Source organism: Tinamus guttatus, unplaced genomic scaffold, assembly GCF_059628265.1.
Source record: "Tinamus guttatus ecotype Peru unplaced genomic scaffold, ASM5962826v1 Tinamus_guttatus_pri_ptg000098l, whole genome shotgun sequence".
NCBI classification, from domain to species: domain Eukaryota; kingdom Metazoa; phylum Chordata; class Aves; order Tinamiformes; family Tinamidae; genus Tinamus; species Tinamus guttatus.
In genome coordinates, this window is record NW_028288632.1 from 613,020 (window position 1) to 631,385 (window position 18,366).

At 53.9% G+C, this 18,366-nt stretch overlaps 1 protein-coding gene across 6 annotated transcripts; it reads right to left on the reverse strand.

The window, feature by feature from the left end:
* Nucleotides 1–5,778: 5,778 nt before the first annotated feature.
* IFFO1 (intermediate filament family orphan 1) lies at nt 5,779–16,464 on the reverse strand. 6 transcript variants are annotated; one of them, XM_010221904.2, is made up of 9 exons: nt 15,726–16,464; nt 10,859–10,919; nt 10,681–10,776; nt 10,367–10,507; nt 9,215–9,375; nt 8,099–8,219; nt 7,271–7,363; nt 6,950–7,080; nt 5,779–6,340 (listed from the first exon to the last, which is right to left on the reverse strand). In XM_010221904.2, exons 1-9 carry the CDS (start codon nt 16,451–16,453, stop codon nt 6,238–6,240), a joined length of 1,635 nt encoding a protein of 544 aa, XP_010220206.2. In that variant the 5' UTR covers nt 16,454–16,464; the 3' UTR covers nt 5,779–6,237. The 6 variants fall into 6 exon arrangements, with proteins under 6 accessions (XP_010220206.2, XP_088376905.1, XP_088376904.1 ...); XM_088520779.1 differs by having other exon boundaries at nt 7,271–7,366; XM_088520778.1 differs by having other exon boundaries at nt 8,111–8,219; nt 9,215–9,399.
* Between the last annotated feature and the right edge of the window lie 1,902 nt (nt 16,465–18,366).

An 18,366-nucleotide genomic window follows, 5' to 3' on the forward strand; every position in this document is an offset into this window, starting at 1 on the left:
TCACACACAGGTTTCTCATGTCAGGCTGATCATTTTGGTTGCTTGATTCACTTAGTCACCCAGTCTTCATTAAATTAGTTTTTCCCAATTCATTTAAAAATTGACATTAGCAAACAAAGGACTTCAGAACCACTGAGGCTGGAGTGCTTTACAAAATGCCGTTTGCAAGAATGCAGTTGCAACACTCACTTTTTTTTTCCCGACTCACTCCATCTCCCGCAAGCAGCCTGAAGCTGTCTGTGGTGCCTCCTTTACCGCTTTGCCTTCCTATGCAGCCTCCAAGCATTTGACTGTTGCTGACTTCTGTGTGCCAGTGAGCTGTGCCTAGAAATCTAAAAATGTTTGTCCTAAATGGATCTTGTCAAAGAGCCTCTTTAATTACTAATGGCCTGGAAAGTGCTTCATCATTCTCCTGTGACCACATTCTGCTACAGAACAGACATGTCTGGCGAACACTTCTCATTTTTGCCTCTTTTAGATTTTCTTTTCTTTTAATCTCAGTCAAGATAAAGGCTATATTACCATTAGGATTTTTCTTTAATAGCATTAAAACAACTTGCTAGGGTCTTTAGACATCCAGCTAAGGGTGTTTTTTCTTGAGGTCTTCAGCTATGACTATCACCTCTTTATACATGTCAATAATTTTTTTTGTCCCTCTTTTCTACTGCACCCCTTTGTAGATATTATACAATCAAGGCTTATAATTATTATTTATTCCTAAGTACTATTGTAATGTATCCACTAACCCAATAAGTGTTTTATCTTCTCCTGTATTAATTATTAAAACAGAGCTTTTTGAATAACTGAAAAAAAACCCTCTCTGCCAAAGATCTCCCCCCAATCACACCTTGCTAATATTTCTTATAATCAATTTCCTTGTAAAAAAAGACTGTATAATATAATCCAGTCCTCTACTGCAGTATTTTTTATCCTGAGTGGTGTCTGATTTGTTTTTAGACCAGTCTCTTTGAAGAATCAAGACAGGATAACAAACAAACAGGATGGATTCTACTAATCTGGGATCTTACCTCAGTTCATCCCTCATCTTTAAGCAAGCATCAATTCTAATTCAACCTTCCCCTGTTGTAAGGACAGCTAGAATCATTGCTTTTTCTGCGCATGCCATCATTTCTACATAACTCAGTAAGAAACTCAGTTTTATGACATCTCCTTCAGGCTCACCAGCCAGTCTCCTATGATAACATAAATTCCCATTTCACACAAAACACGTAAGTACTTAAGAAATAAATGACTGTTTTTATCTTGGTGATTCAGGAGTATATGAGAGACCTGAAAAGCTTTGACCAACACGTGTATGAGATCCTCTTGTTCTGCTGCTAATTGTAAAGAGAATGTGATTTTTAGCGTATCTTGGAAAACCAAAATCCACAATGCCCTGGCCTATTCTACCTTTATAAAGGGGTTAGGCCAGTGAGCTAACAGTTTTATAATATGGCTGATGATTTTTAAAAATGTAAATTCACCAAATTTCTTCCTATCCTGAAATTTTCTATTTTGCTTTGCCTGTTGACCAGATAGTGCCTAAACTGTGCCAAACTAGGCATTTTTCTTTCTGTGGGTGCTGAAAATGTTGCCAGTTCCCATATGTGGTGCCATTGGTTCATTTTCATCATGCTGTAACTTATTTGCTTATTGAGCTCCTTTTCCATAGTGTTGTTAGTATCTTACCAACTCTTCTAGCTGCTTTCTGAGCTGTGAAATCTGCCCACTCACAATCAAAATATCTACAGCATCTTCTCCTGTTCACCTGTCTCAAAAGAAAGTGGCCAAATCATTTAGAAAAATGCCAATCTAAACCAGCTCTTAAAATCCCTTGCATCCTTTGGAAGACTCTCAAGAGTGACTGGATTTCCCTAAAATTGTTTATAGCCCGTGCATTTCTCCATGCTGTCTTACCATTGCTCCTAGCATTAACTACCATGAACAGGGACTTGTCAGATGGCTTCACGAGCCTCACGAATCCATGTCTCACTCACATTTATCTCCAAGGGGAGAATACTTCACTGTATTGTGTTATTTCTGACATTAAAAGGCATTTTCCTAACAGTAACCTATTTGGCGTAGCTGACATAGCTGAATAGCATGTGCAGGTTTTGGGAGGCTCTGTGCCACAAGTAGCTAAGAGTGGCCTGATGTAGCCTGAGAAGTACCTGCATGGGGCACTCTGGCCCTGTCCCATGTGCCACGCCATTGCTGGGCACAGCAGACCTTTCTGAGCTCTGCTCATTTTAGCTTATTTTCCAAAGGAAAGAGATGGAATTAGAGGAGGTGGCCCTGGAACAAGTACATGCAGGTACCATAGGCCCCAAGAAGCTTTGGTGACTAAGTAACATCTTCTTTTATCTCCTGTTCTGATTTAGAGGATTTCCCAGAGATGCCCTCCCAGACACCCATCCCACTACAATCCTGAAGTCAGTGGTGAAGTTTTTGTGCCAACAACCTCAGCATTAGTTTGTACCATACCTTGGCTGCTCTTAGTGTCATGCTTGATGAAGGCTCAAGTGTCTTAGAGGACAGCACCCAGCACCTTCTGCTGACGTCCTTTGCCAAGAAGCTGATCGCAGCACAGCTTGCATGTAATACAGAAGCCAAGACAGAGAGCTGTGTTTTTCTCCCTGAGTCAAAGGCTGATAGGGTCCCTTGGTGCCTCATCAAGGCAATGTATGTTGAATAATGACAAGAAGATCTGTTCCAGTTGAAGGACAGCCTCAAGGGTAGGTTTTCATGCCACTCCCATTGCAGATACAGAAATCAAGCCTGTTCTCACCTACACACCATAGTCTAAATGTCAGGGAGGGAGAAGCCAGGACAATCACTAGCAGGTTGGTTTGTCATGTTTCCAGGTAGTCTAAGCAAGTCATCACTAACACGGACTTGTGTAGATTGGGGAAGCTGAACTGGACTGCCTAAATATTTAATGGGAGGACCTCATTGCCAATCCAGAGAGGCATAATCCTGAAAGGACAGCCTTGGACAGCTATTCACAGAGGTAATCAGATGGCAGTCACATCTGAAGATTCCTGAAGTAGAAACTGAGAGTGGGACTGCCTGGATGGGTGGTCTCAGATGCTCACCCCATGGGACACCATTCAGCAATACACATCCTTACTTGACATGTACCTGGGCAATAAACCTATTCGCATTAATGCACAGACAATGAACAAGACAAGCCCCTGTCCCCTGAGTGCTAGGGTCTGCTCTGGTGCTTTGGCTACCTTTCTAACTTCAAGACTTGTTCACCAGTGAGCACAATCAGTTGGAGACAGTGAGTGGCCTGCTCCTACCCTTGCAACAGAGACCTTGAGAAAGTTCAGTTTAAATGCAAGGGTTTTGAGTGCTAGATACTTCCCAAATAAAGGAGGGGAGGCCTCAGGAAAGAGTTACATAAATGGACTTTTCCTTTTCCACTTCTCATATCCATCAACAAAGATGCAGAATTATCACTGAGGGATAGATAAGCAGATGCAAAAGAGGTGGTCTGGCTGATGCTGAGGGCCTGAGGCTGTGCCTCCCGTGATGAGGAAGCACAGAACCTGTGTTACAGGTCCTGCCAGTGGCATCTCATGGACTTTCATACTAGTGGGAGGCCAGAGCCTAACACTGGCAATACAATTCACCAATAAATAGTGTCTTGCAAATTGTGTAGAGATTTCAGTTTCACTGAGGATGAAAGTTTAACAGTACTCAGGTCCCCGTGCATACGCAGGGGTCTGGATGTTCTTCTAGGCAAAAATTTCTACAGGTAGAACAGTTGGTCCTTCTGTGCATCCTCAACAGTCCTGTGGGTCTTGGGTCACAGACCCAGATATGTGTAGCATGGGTTATTCACAGAGGAAGCCAGATTTGCTAGTCAATCACAGAGATTTCTACCTGTGAGAAAAAGCAGGAAAAACTGCAAAGAAAGTTATGGGAAATGGAGTTTGCATGCACCAAAGAGCCTCTGGGCAAGATGCTAAAGGAACCAACAGCTACTATGTGTAAGGGATTCATTCTCAAAGGAAAAAGCTTAGGCACAGATTAATGTACTTCCTCTGTGTTTCTGTTTTTTTTTTTTTTTTTTTCTTTTAGGTAGGAAAAAAAATAAGGAGAAAAACCAACCAGGCACAATCAGGCGGGGGAAACAGGAGAGAGGCTACAGCCTGAGCAGACGCCCAGCCCCATGGCGGGCAGCAGCGGGAGGCAGGGTGCGAGGCACAGGCCTGCTCCCCATCTGCCCAGCCACTTGCTTGGAGGGCAGAACAGGGACACAGTGGGGCTGGGAAACCCTCTTCCACCTCCCTGATGAAAGGTAAATGCAGCGCCCAAGAGCTAAGCCTAAAGAGCAGCAGTTTTCACGTACCGTGAGCAGGGTCCCACCCATACCCTGGCCTCGAGTTTTCCCCAGTTACTAACTTCCCTCGTAATTCGCACAGCTTTACTTCCTCCGGCCCCGGCCACATCTACCCCAGCAGTCAAAGCTCACCCAAGATGCTGACGCCGGTGTCCATGGTGCGGGCGCAGGCACAGCACCTGGCGCTGCCTGACAGCCCTCTGCAGCGTGGGGAGACATGCCAGCCTCCACAGCCCAGGTGCACAGCCGCGCCAGCCATGCAAACCAAAGCTATGGAGCTACCTATGGAGCTAAACTGTTGTATTCCCACCCCTGCTCCCACCTTGTATCTACACTCCCAGGTTTACTTTCAGAGACCCTGTAAAATGCTACCACAATCTACTTCATCTTCTCTTCATGGCCTTTGCTGAGTAGCATTTCTCTCTGAGCCTGGCTCCCCTGACATGTAGCTGCTCCAGCAAAACAGGACCTCTCAGTAGGCCACCAGCCCCCACCTGCTACCAGAGAGGATGAAAACCTCACATCGCTGGAGGAAGAGGTCCAGGCAGGTAAATTCCACAGGGGCCGGTAGGACAGAGGAATCCCCATCTGTAGTTATGCCTGGGAATGAGGAAAGGTGCGAAGAGCCTCTGGGGCACTATGGTGAAGAGCTGATGAAAGCAGAAGAGACCAAGCTCATAGATGGGAATTTTCTACAAGGCACAAGGCAACTTCAGCCCTGCTTCCACAGCAGAACTGTGATCATCAGGGCTCAGTAATTCCTTCCCTCCACCTCCAGCACCAGCCCTCCTGCAGACCATTGATAGGGTGCAAAAATAAGTGTTTTTTTTTAAAAAAAAGAAAAATGGAATTGGGAGAAAGCTTGAATGAGGACACACACATTGGCTTACAGCAAAGAGGCACAGATGCAGGTGCCGTGAGTGCTGGTTCTGCCAGAACAACTAGGTTCAGTTTTATTTCTAACATGAAGTTAAGTCTGTGCAGTAGTAGTGTTACATGCGGTCTTTGGAGGGCTTGTGACTCCAGAAGTGGGGACCTATTCGCAAACACTCTCCTGCCAATCAGACCAGGCATATCCAGGGGACAGAAGCATCCCCGAGGGAGACTGCAGCTGGAAGAAGCTTGCAACAGGGCCTGGCACAGGAGGACCACAGGGAATTTCTCCTTTGAGCAGCACCCTCTAACTCCTGCTGCAGCACAGTGAGAGGCCAAACTCAGAGACGCTGTACAAAAGGTAACTGTCCCATTTAATGATCCCTCATTTCCAAAACAAACATACACGTGCGTCACGCACCACAAACGCGCAGCAAAGCAAAGTGCATGGCGAGTAGGACTCGGCCCATACCCTGCAGGAGGAGACACTCCTGGTACCTCGTGGGGTGCAGGGAGCACACGTGCTCGGTGAGCAGGGACAGAGAGAGTCCAGGGCTCGGTCCAGTTGGCACCAGTATCAGGTCCAGTTTGCAGAGAGGTACAGCTCTGGTTCTGCTTCTGTGCAGCACCAGGAGGCAGGAGGAGAGGGGCAGGTCAAGTACACCAGGACATGGGCTGGAGGAGGTGCTTGGGAGGAGCTGGGGACAGTTCCTGGAGAACAGTGCCGTAGTGAATGTGGAGCCTCCCTGCTTGAACCGCAGCTGAACCGAAGCAGGGAAAGGGAATAGAGAAGGGGGTGGAGGATGAGGAGACCAGACGAGGGCCCTCAGATCTATCTAGCTATTCCCATTTACGGGACATCCTTTGGGAGCGGATCTGCCAGCCACTCCCAAGTGGGGATGGCACAGGTGATGGTAGTTTACCAGAGGTTCCATGTCCCTCTCAGTCTCTCCCAGGCACAGCTCAGAGACCCCTCAGCCAGGAAGGGGGCTGAAGCAACAGGCCTCCCCTAATTATCTGATGGAGGCATCGCTCGGAGGATCACGATCAGACTCCTCACTTTCCTCGTTTGGGGCCGATTCACTGTTTGAGGCTGGGGTGAAGGCAGGAGACTTCCTGGAAAGAAGAATAAAGGGCTGTAGTCAAATCAGTGCTGAGGAGAAGGGGGAAGGGCCGAGCATGCCCTCTAGTTGGGGTATCAAAGCAAGTAGAGAAGCTGGAAAATCCCTCACTCCCCCCGGTGGCCACTGGGAGCCCCTGGGCACTGAGGATGGTCACAGAGCAGCAGCAGATGGAAGGGGGCCCAGGCACCACAGTGTGAAGCGGCACGAGGAAAGGGCCAGAGGCCGCCACCAAGAACAGGACCCAGGCAAGCTATGAGAGGCCAAGGGTGAGGGAGAGCCCAACACAGAGGTGCCCCGCTGGGAGTGCACTAGCTCCACACACCCATGAACTCACACGATATCCCTGCCTGGGGCAGCTCCTTTCTCTCTGTCAGGGTCTCTTTACACAGCCACCTGCCAAACTGACCCCTGGGTGCAGTTCCCCTTCTGAAGATGTGGCACGACGGCCTGCAAGGCTGCTGCCACTGAAAATCCCTTGGACTGTCCTCTCCCCACACATCAGGACAGGGTAGGCAGGACTACCGAGTGCTGCTGGCTCCCAGTCAGCACCACTTGAGCTCCAGTCTTTCCATGGTCTCCTGGCCCTCCCGTTCAAGCTCACCTGTCTCCAGACTGAGTGATGAGCCGCCGGCAGGTCTCCATCTGAACGTCCAAACCTCGCTTCATGCTGCACATTTCCATGTACTCGTGCAGGTGCCGGTTCATGTCATTCTTGGCCGTGGCCAGCTCCAGCTGCACAAGGGAAACAGCACAGGGATGAGTGCAAGGCGCAGTGCAGAACAGGGGCATGGCCAGATCCTAGGCTGTCACCCCCCATCATCGACTACCTGCTCTAGCAGTTTGTTTCTTCCTCCTCTGGGCACCCACTCCCTTGTTTCCCACCCTTTTGTGTCATGTCCTCCCCACTTCTTCCTCCTCCCACCTCTATTTGGTCGATGGTTTCCTGATACTCCTTCTCACGGCTCTTGAACAATGACTCTGTGTCCTTGATCACCTTCTCCAGGCTGTCATCCTGCTGCTGGGGAGAGGAGATAGCACGTTTAGAGGCAGAGAGATGTCCGACACCAAGAACCAAAGGGAAAAGAGAGAGGTTAGAAAAAGAACTGGTAATGGCAGAAAAAAGAGAAGACATTGGAGCAGTGTAGTTAGTCACAAAGATGTAAGACAGGACTCAGCCCCAGCAACTAGCAAGGTAAAGAGACCTGAGACCTACCACCTTGGGCAGTGAGCACTTCAGCCCAGAAAAAGCCCAGCAATGCACAGAAGTACTAGAAAGTGCAGTATATTCACAGACCAAGTCTAAACACAATGCAACCCCAGGGGATTGATAAGGTCATAAGATGCAAACTAGCATGGGCTTTGACCAGACTGTGGGGCCTGAGCTTGGGCTGCCCTGCTCAAAAAATGGGAAGCTGGGCTGCAGAGACCAAACGAGGGCCTGCCAGAATCCAGAGCAGGCAGGCCCAAGGGACTGCAGCTGGGAAAGGCACATCTCCTTGACACGCCTTCCAGATCAAGGGCACTGTGCAACAGTGAGGAGAGAAGGCCCGCACAAGGATGTGGTAATGCACTGGAGCAAAGGAGCAGGAGGAAAATACCTGCAAGGGCCTCTAAGGGATGGGATGATTCTGTGCAGGGCTGAAGGTTTGAAGGAGCACCTCTCCAGGCTCAGGCAGGATCAAGTTTCTCTCCCAGAGGGAAAGTGCAAGCCCAGGCCTGTATCTGATGGAGAACCTGACACTACCGTTACCTCCCCCTGCACCTCTGCAGCTGCAATGGCATATCCTGAGAAATCCTCCCAGAGGAGCAGCGTTTCTTCCGTCTCCTCCCACGTGAGGCTGTCACAGTCATCTTCAAAGTCATATTCCCTCCTGGAGACAAGGGAAGAGCACCTCAGCACTGAGCAGAAAACTCCTAGCAGGGAGGACAGTTAGGAGAAGAGGCCTGAGTGCTGGCTGTGCCTGTTCCAGAGCAGTGGTGGCTGCTTTGCCCCTGCTTGCACGCAGGGCTCTAACTGTCACGGGCCCTAGCCTGGACAGGCCTGCCCAGAACCTACAGCTGATGGGGAAGGCACTGACTTGATGATCAGGAGCCCTAACAAATGCTGGTGACGACCCTCAAAAACCTAGGAATGCTGGTAATACGAGGAATGTGGGGGGATACGCTGCTGCTGAGGATGCAATGGGGCACCCCAAAAGGGCATGTTCTGGATGGGAGGGCGCAAGGAAAACTGAAGCAGGCCCTATGGCAAAAAATATACCTCGTGCCTTGCTCGGGGGAGAGCACTGAGCTGGAAGCACCTCCCACAGGACCTGGGACCAGGAGTACAAAGCAGAAAGACAGGTCCAGAGTACAGCCACATGCTGGACCATCCCCTACCCACAACACAGCAGGGCTCAGGCCCTGGTCTCCTGCAAGGTCAGGCCTACCAGGGTAAAGCTGCAGAGCGCAGGGCATAAACACCGCTCTGCAGCAGCAGCTCCCCTCTCGGCCTCATCCGGAAACAGGGGCTGTGACTGCTCCTCCCCAAGCAGCAGCCTTCACAGCAAGGGTGCACATGAAAAGCCTGACGCCCCATGGGCCAAGAAAAGCTGCAGCCCCACGAGGACGTGCACTGCTGTGAGGCCTGTTTGGGAGAGTGGCAGGCTGCTTTCCCCAGATGTGGCATAAAGCCACAGCCCGTGGCCACAGCTGGGCTGGCCACGTGTTGTACCGGGACACGGAGGTGGGGCGGGGGGGCTCAGCGCGCCCCAGGAGCGGGGTACATGGGGCAGCAGCAGCCAATTTGCACAAGTGTCTTCCTCAGCGCAAGAGAGGAGAGGTGTGGAGCTGCAGAGGGGAGGCTGGAAGCCTGGACCACACTCACAGCTGGTTTAGCATCCTCTGCATTTCCTCATTGATACTCATGGCTGTGGTCTCGTCCTCCTCTTCCTCCTCCGGCTTTCGGGAGGCATCACTCTCTGAGAGCGAGGTGTCCTCGTCGCTGACCTGCTTCCGTTCCCGCTTCCGCCCCATCGAGGCTGGGACCTTAACGGGAGACAAGTGCAGAGACTACAGAAACGAGGCCGGGTCCGAGGTGAGGAGTAGGTAGTTGAGAGGACATGGAGGGAATAGGAATGGTGGAGGGACAGAAAGACAGGGAGAGAGAGATGGAAAGAAAGAAAGGAAGAAAGGAAGGAAGAAAAGTGAGAGAGAAAGAGAGAAAGAGGGGCTTATTATGACCAGGTTAAAGATGATGCAATGGCTAAAGTATGGTTTTAGCATTTTTCTAAAAATAAAACTAAGCAACTAAAGATGGAAACTATGAATCTGATGAGAAAACAATGTGGTTTAATTGCAGAACTCAAATCACCCACCACCCCAATTCAGAGACAGAGGCAAGTACAGCAAAAGAGACAGGAAAAAACAGACAAGAGTCTAAAAAAAGTGAAATATGTCAATTTTTACAGTCCAACCTTATTTTACAGAAAGTTTATAGTTTGTACACTTTTTCAACTGAATGAAACTAACCAGCTGCTTCTGTAGGGAAAAAAAAAAAAAGAGAGAGAGAGAGAGAGAGAGAAAAGAAAGAGAGAGAGGCAGCAACATCCAGAAAGAAAAAAAGAGTGACAGAAGAGAGACAGAGAGAGACAGAGAGAAGATGATGGAGAGGGGAGGGGAAGGAGAGAGATGGAGTTAGAGACAGACACTTAGGCAACTTATCTCCCTCCTGCAACTGCTTCCCTATCACTGTGGGGTCCCAGGGCCCAACACTACAGAACAAAAGGTTTGAGGGGACTCTTGCTGCCTGAAGCAACATGTGGAGCACCTGCCCCCTCTCTGTGCCCTTTTACCTGATGCTTCCAGAGCACAGCATCCAAGAGAGAGAAAGAGACAGACAGAGCAAGCAAGGGACCGTGTGGAACAAGAGCCAGGGCGACCAAGTGTCTCCCTTAGCAAGGAAATGATGTCTCAACCTTCTCCCTCCTTTGGGAACACTTCTCCCTGTGGCAGAGACAGCACAGCAGGCACATCTCACCTGAAACATCTTGATCATGTCCTCGCAGTTGCGCTGCTGCGCCACGTCACACAGCTTGGCCGTGATGTCGATGCGCCGGCAGATGTCCATGTCCACCTTCATGGCCTTCTCTTGAATCTTGGTGTCCAGCTCAGTGATGTTCTGAACACACAGGAGCACCACAGAAGTGGGACAAAGGAGCAGGAGGATTAGACAAGACACCCAGCAGTCAGAGACTTCTTGTTCCTATTAGCAGTAAAAGTCCCTAGGGGCTGGGACCATGTTCACCTTCCCTCTGAACTCACTGCAAGGCTGGAGAGGGGGCCATGACTCACATTGCTCATCAGTCCCTTGAAGACAACAAGCTCTGCCTTGAGCTGCTCCACCTTCATAGCGAGCTCCTCCTGGCAGGCTTCAGCCTCTTGGGCCTCCTGCCCCGGGCAGAGGGAGACCCGCCTGTCAGCGTGAGCAGGGGTGGCCACCGCAGGCACAGGGGGGCACAGGGCTACTCACCTCCTGCAGCTCAGCCACTCGGTCCTGAAGCTGGACACGCACTGTGTACTCCTCTTCCCACCTAGGGAGACAAGCGTGCTGCTGGCAAGGGCACAGTAGCAGCTGCCTGGTCCCTCCCTGCCTCTCCCCAGAGCTATTCCCAAGGAGGCAAGGGTGGCATCAGGGCGGGCAGCAGGAATGCACCTGGAATGCGGCGCTCTTTGCTTCCAAGCAGTCACAGCTGCCAAACACCCATCAGCCACCCTCACCACAAGCCCTGGCTGATGGGGCCGTGCACAGAGCTCACTCCACGTGCGCTGGCTCCTCCGCGCTCCGCGACGGGGCCGCTCATCCCAGCCTGCTGGCCCCTCCATGCACCCAGGCTGCAGCCTCCATGCACAGCCACGGGCTCCTCCAGACACGGCAGAGCCCCCAGCGCTGCTCCCAGCAGCAGGCCCTGCTACAGCAGGGAGAGCCGTGCTGTGGTTCAACACAACAGGCTGACGGCCCCACCAGGCTGGACAGAGGGCTCCCCTGCACCAGGCCACACTTCCCTGGCAGGGCGAGAGGCTTCTCAGCTCCATCACAGCCATGCAGGACAAAACAGTGTGTTTCAATCCAGCCTGTTAGAAGCAGGATGGATTCTCCTGTTTTATTCAAGGCTGTATCATACTAGCCAGCCCACAGACAGGCTAGATTGGACAGCGGCTGCTGTATTAGGTTCTGCAGCTTTGCAAAAACCTGTGCTAGGCTGAGTGCGAGGTGCCTGGCCCTTCTATGCAAAGACAGGCTGCAAGGCAGTGGGCTCTGTGCCACAAGATCATCACTTGGGACCACACTGCAGTGCTGGCCCAGGGCACGTTTTGCTGGGAGGCCCCAGGCCCTGGGGTGCAGAAAGCAAAGGGGTGGCACGTGCGCTGTGCCCAGCCCTCGGCGCTGGGCTGCTGCTCTCGTTACGCTCACCTGTTAGTTCTTTGTGGCAAGCAGAATAGCGCCAGGAAGGCAACCAGAGCCAGGCCCTTGCCGTGAGGTCACCTCTCCAGTTTCTGTTTAACACTTGTGAGCGCCACTATGGCCAGTGCGACTCCAGCTTTGGAAGCTGGACATCTTTCTTTACAGCGAGTTTGAAAAATAAATCCTAAGACTTAGGAAATGAGAAAGGCCATGAAAAGCCCTCCTGTTTGCTACCTCAGGGTTTCAAGACAAGCTTAGGTTGGGAAAGTCCTAATCTATGGATTTCTAGGCCCGTGAAGCTGGCAACACTTCTCCTTTTCCCAACAGAAAGGAAGTGCTCAGTCCTAGCACTGGCTCCATCCTGCACCTACAGAAAGGGAGTCTCTTTGTGGGAAGGAAAGACAGAGAGATAGGGAAGGAAAAGATTAAAAGGTAGAATTTTCCTTATATGGGAACGCTTCAAACAAGACCCCTATTCCTGGGGAGAAAATGCATTCCCCAGCACAAAACATTTTCAGCATCTCTCTGGTAAGAAGCTCATTTTCCTTGGCCTCTTCCTCCCCCTGAGTCTACACGGTCCCCACTTAGCAGGGAAGGAGACTCCACGACAAGTCCTCAAATTAATTCATTTCATGTTGCCACTATGATGAGTATGGATTGGATAAATTCTGTTCTAAGCAGGCTGGAGGCACCAGTGATTCTCTCTGCGAACAGCAAATCTGCGCACACACTCGCTACGAACTTCCTTCCTGTCCCAGCCCTACTGACTCCCTGCTCCCAGCCCATTCTGCAATGCACCACTCCTAATAATAACCCGGCTGCAGCACTCGCCCGGAGCTGCCAGGAGCCTCTGCCAGGTTGCTGCTGCTGGAGGCGACTTCCTCACATAACCCCAGCCCAGGGGGACAGCCCCAGGGCCCTGTGTCCTGGCCAAGGCGGGGGATGCACATCCCTACCGCACCTCTGCGGTGCTGCAACCCACCCCAACGCAGACCTGTGCTTCCTGCTGGTGGAAGGTCCTCAGCACTAGACCTCCTTACGAGCTATGGACCAGCTCTCACAAAGTTGAGGGCATGACGAGACATTCTTGTCTACAGCCCTCTCCTCAGGTACATGTCCTTCTGGAGACACTCATGAAGCACAATAAACTCCCACCCCTGTAAAAGTCCTGTTTCTTGTAAGCACTGCACAGCCTGACCCGAATGCACAGCGACTGCGTATTGGTGCTGCGGGATGCCACACAGGTCGCTTGGTGCTCGAAGCTGGGCATTTCCCTTTTCCATGTTTGAACTAACTTGGGATTTAACTTTAGCCGTCCATTCTCTGCAGATCAGTGCACTTTCTTGCAGGGCAATTAAAGCACCCCTATAACATAACACTACTCCCCTCCTCAGCAGCTCCGAGGCTGAGCTCTCAATTCCCAGGCCTGGTAGGTCTGTAGACTGCCAACAGCCGCCCTTTGCTCCCCTCTACACAGCCCCAGGGCCCTCGCTGGGTGCTGTCCTCACCCAGGAGCCGCTGTCTCTCTTCTCTCCCGTCCCCAGGCTCCTGCCCCCCTCTCTAGGGCCTCAGGCTTCACTTCAAGGAGGGCGCAGGCACACGTGTGCGCAGGAGACTCCTCCTGTCGCTCCGCTCGTCTCCGCAGCGGAAGGCACAGGCCTCGCTGGCAAAGCGACAGGAAACCCACGTTATCACGGTCCCCTTGCCCTGCCCCACGCCTGTGGGTGAGGGCTGCGCCGGGGACAGGCCGCCTGCTCCCCACAGCGCACAGAGCCTGGCGCGACAGGAGGGTCTCTGCTCCAGGCGAGCAGAGCAGGACCCCAGGTTCTGTCCTCACCACGGGAAGAGCGTGGAAACGGGACCCTCTTCTCCCATTCCCATATTTGGGATGGCCATGCCTTTCGGGAAGTCCCTGGTGCAGGAAAGGGTCTGGGGGTGGGGTCTGCTCTCTCCCAGCGCCTCTCCTGGTAACACCACCTAAATATAGGCCGCACCAAGAACACTGGCGCCGGGGCTCACAGCAGCTTCCACTGCCCTTGCCCAGCACCCCCAGCCGCCCTGGGATCTGCCCAGCCGCCTCTGCCCAAAGCTGCCTCTGGAAGGGGATGAGCACAGAAAGCTCTCCGTGCTCCCAAGGCTCCAGCAGCACCAACAAACTGAAGCTGCCTGCGATTCAGGCGTTGACTTGAGTGGTACACGGAGCCTCAGGAGGAGCGGGGCCTCCGCAGCACTGCTCAGGACCTCAACGTCCTCCCCCGTTTCCCTCAGCACTGTCACACACTGGGCTTTCCGCCTGCGCCAGGGAGGGAAGCAAGAAAGTGGTCTGGGCTCTGCTCTGAAGGGCTCCACAGCACCACTTGCACCAGCACGTCCAGCCTGTTCCCTCTCCACAGGGGCAACTTGCTTCCTCCTGCCCCTCTTGTCGCTCGCACTACACAGCTTTCCTAAGGAAAATCCAGTTTTCCTTCAGAAAATCTACTAATCGCTGCCACTGGCTGCCTGCTGCCAGCTTTGAGCAGGTGAGACTGGAGCTCTCTGTGGCAAAAATGTTCCTAGCTCATATTGCCCTGATGCGGCACATGCTCCCTGCCATCCGATCTAAAACACAAAGCAAGAAGAGCTGCCTGCCCCTGGAACAGAGTTTAAAAGAGCTTGACTCTTGCTTAATGCTTAGGGGTTTTAGGAACACAGAAAAGCAATAGCAATGCCAACTTCCCCCGCCCCCAACATTCCTTGTCTAGTGCCCATAGATGATCAGCCGTTCCAGAGGAAAGTCTGCTCAGCCCTTCTCACCTCATAGTGCTGGAAATGTAAGCTGTCATCCTAGATCCCAAGCCTCAGTTTTGACACCAAACCCACAGAGATCCAAAGCATCAGTTAGCAACACATTTCAATCAGGTAAAATGCAAAATTTGCCCCTGTGGCTCCTTAATCATTTATTTTTATCTGCTTCTAAAGTATCATAAAGTGACTTTACTTTTCCAAACTCAGGCCCACGGTGCGGTGAGAGGCCCTTAGTCATGTTTCCCTGTCCCGCGCTCTCCTCTGAGCCCTGACGCTGCGATGTCGTCTCCCTGCCCGACCTCATCCCATGGGCAGATCCGAGAGCCACTGCTCAGCTCAACTCGAAACAGAAGCGCCACAAGCGCAGGGCAACAGTGGCAACCTCCAGAGAGGAAAAAATCACCAAAAAGATGAGCCAAGAGATTAGAGTGGATTCTCCTCTGCCCTTCCCCCAGGCCCATGCCAAGCTGTGGCTATTCTGAGCAGGACGAAATGCCCCCAGCAGCTGGGTGCTGCCATGCAGCTTTGGCTGCCCCCGAAGCACTTACCCAGGGGAGCCCAGGAATTCCTGGGGTGCGTGAATGAGTCAGGGAAGGAGAGAGTCTGGGGGCTCCAAGAGCCCTGCCAAGGGGTGCCCAGCATATCTGCACACATCCAGGGGGACTTCTTCCTCCCAGGAGTCTCCCTAGCCCAAACGAGGGCAGCTCTTTCTCGGCTGCATGTCATCTTCCTACGTCCTTTTGGACTTCCCAGCAGTTTCCAGGCATCCATCCCTTGAAAGCCCCAGCTCTGGGAGTCCCGCTATCTCCTCCCAACTTGACCTACTTGGAAAAGCAACTTCCACTCCCTGCATCGGGTTGGAAAGCCAGCATGGAGGAGGCAAGCGCCCCCAGGGAGCTCCCACATCAGAAGGAAGGCAGGACCCCACAGCAACACCAGGCTCTGCTGAGCCTCCATCTCGCCTCCCAACTCTGCTTCACACTTTCCGAGCCCCTGGGCAGCTGGCGCCTTCCCCGCTCCAAGCGCCTCTGCCTATTCCCCCCACACGGGCCACATCTGTAAGGCCCTCCTGCGCGCCGGGGACAGCCTGGGCGCCCTCCTCCCTCCCCGCCGCCATCGCGGCAGGACAGCGCCAGGCATCCCTTCTCACCTGCGCTTGTACTCATCGCGCTCCCTCTTCACCTTGGCCAGCACGTTGTAGAGCGCCCGTATCTCGGGAGTGATGGTGTCTATCTGCACGCCAACCCCGTCGGGGTGGATCCAGGAGACGCCCGGGCCCTGCACAAGGGTGGTCTCCGGCCCGGGCCCCAGCCGGCGGGCCTGCGAGAAGGACCAGATGGTACCGGGCATGAAGCGGGACGAGGCGGCGAAGGGGGGCGCCTGGGAGCACGGGCCGAGCGGGGCGCCGGGGTGGCAGCCGGGGGAGCCCAGCAGCCTGGCGGGCGCGCAGAGCGGCGCGGCGCGGCCGCCGCCCAGCGCCAGCCCCAGCGGCCGGATGGGGCTCACGAAGCCCGTCTGCACGGCCTGGTCGCGGCGCGGGGCGCTGCGGCCGCGCGGGCCGCCCTCCTCGAGCGCCTGCTGCAGCTGCTTCTCCAGCTGCCGGTTGCGCCGCTCCAGCTCGTGCACCTTGGCCAGGAAGCAGCGGAACCGCAGGTTGAGCGTCTTGAGCACGTTGATGTTGGAGCCCAGGTCATTGCGCAGGGCCATGGCGGCGGGCGGCGGCGCCGCGAAGACCGCGGCGGGCGGCGCGGCGGGGACCCGCTCGGCCGCGAAGGGCTCGGCCAGCGGCTCGGCCGGCGGCGGCGGCGGCTCGGCCTCCAACAGCCCCTGCTGCTCCTGCTGCAAGAGGAAGAGGTTGGGGCCGAATAACGGGTTCATGGCGGCGGCCGCGGCAGCCGGCGCCAGGCAGGGGGCGGGCGGGCGAGCGGCGGCGGCGCCGCCGCCAATCAGGGGCGGGCGGCGCCTGGGGGGCTGCGCCGCGCCGGCCAGGCCGCCCCGCCGCGGGGCTGCGGCTTCCGCTGCGGCGCCCGGGGTGGGCGTCGGGAGGGGGCGGCGCGGAATCGCGTCCCGCCCCGGCTGCGCCCTGCGCTCGCGCCGGCGCCGGCAGGAGGGAGGCGGCGAAGGCCGCCCCTGCTCCCCGCACGGAGCTGCGGCGGCGGCAGCATCCCCGGGCAGCGGCCGGTCCCTCAGCCGGGCCCGCCAGGAGCCGTCCGGGCCCCGCGCCAGCAGCGCAGCCGTCCCTGGCGCGCGGCCCGACGGGCACCTCTTGCCGGCACCACATCAGCGCTGGCGGCCAGGCCTGCGTGCCTCGGTGCCTGCTTTGTTCGGTTTAGTTGTAAAAACGAACCTCGAACGCTTTCTCCCGAGGCGCCGTCTTTTCCCCCCGGCCGTGCATGAACCTCATCTGACTGCCCTGCTGTGGGCAGCCCTGCCCCTAGCCCCTAAGCAGCCCCCTGAAAGGCTGCATGGTGGCAACCAGCCCCAAAACGCCACAGTGGGGACAGGCTTGCTCCTCATCGTTCACCACAGCTCTCCAGCCTTCATTCCTGAGCATGAATCAATCCACAGGCAAAGCACTTGCCACGCTGAGGGTGCCTAGGAGCAGCCTTTGCTGGCTCTGTGCGTGTTCATGGTGTGGCCCCAGCCCACAGCTTGCTCCTTGTGAAGCCAAGTGGGGCACTTGGGCAGGGCAGCCTCCAAGATCCTGTCTGGGCAGCCTGGAAAGGACAAGCATGCAAGAGGTTTGAATGTCCAGCACTGCGCTACATGGAGTGCTCCATGTTTGGCTCTAGTTTGGTTGTGTGCGGCAGCCCTTTCCTTGGGATTTGGGTATGGTCCCATCCACCCTTCCACGAATTCCAATGCCTTGCGGAGGCTGACCAGCTTCCCAGTTCTCAGCTGGGAGCTGCTGCTTCTCCTCTGGGCCTGGAGGCCTCCACCGTTACACTCCTGCCTTCCTGGCCTGGGAGGAGACCAAATTTGTCCAAGCCCTCAAAATTATTCCTTTCTGCAGCCTTGCTGTGCAACATCCATGTCGTGCTTTTTGTAGCCTGCCACCTCTCTCCTCTGCCCCATCCGGACTCCCCCCAGCAGCCCGTATTTCCATTTATGAAACAGCCCTTTTCTGCTCTATCTGTAGTTTGGTTCCTTCAGCCCGAACACACCCAAGACAGCTACAAGTCATAACTGGACTTCAGTCCCTTCAACAAACACTTAGGGTGGGAAATGTAGCTAGTTTACCTTCTCTGTCACTTGTATTTTATTGCTTTACCTCTTTTCTCAGATAGCTGTTCCCTTATGCTGCTTTTGAAAACAGACGCTGAAGCATGGAAAACACTAGTATGGTCAAGGGAAACAACAGGAAAACTCTCTTCAAGGACACAAGAGGTCCCTCTCACAGCTCCATTCCCATCTCTCACTTGTATTCCCGACATCTGGTAGTGTAATAGCAGGAGCAGCCAGTGGGGAGCCGTGAGCCCACCAACATCACCCCTGAATACACTCCATGCCCAGCCTGCACACAGGTCTTCTGCCAGCTTCCTCCTCCTCTCACATACTCCAAATAATACTGATAAATGAAATGTCAGTGGAAAAGGGCATTGTTCCCCATCAGGAAAAAGCTTTGCCATCAAGGGGATGGTGCAGCACAGGAAGGGGTGTCCAGGGAAGTGGCAGAATCTCCATCCTTGAAGGCTCTCAGGGCTCAGTGACACGTAAGTACAATGATATCATCTAGTGCCGGCACAGCAGGAGGCTGGTTAAGAAACCATCAAAAGTGTCTTCCCCTCAAT

Coding starts and splice junctions, on each gene's coding strand:
- IFFO1 (XM_088520774.1), bottom strand. CDS start 16,453: ATGAACCCGTTATTCGGCCCCAACCTCTTCCTCTTGCAGCAGGAGCAG. Junction 8,220..9,214: donor CAGAGGATGCTAAACCAGCT/GTGAGTGTGGTC, acceptor CCTTGTCTCCAG/GAGGGAATATGACTTTGAAG. Junction 6,341..6,949: donor ATCACTCAGTCTGGAGACAG/GTGAGCTTGAAC, acceptor TCTTCTTTCCAG/GAAGTCTCCTGCCTTCACCC.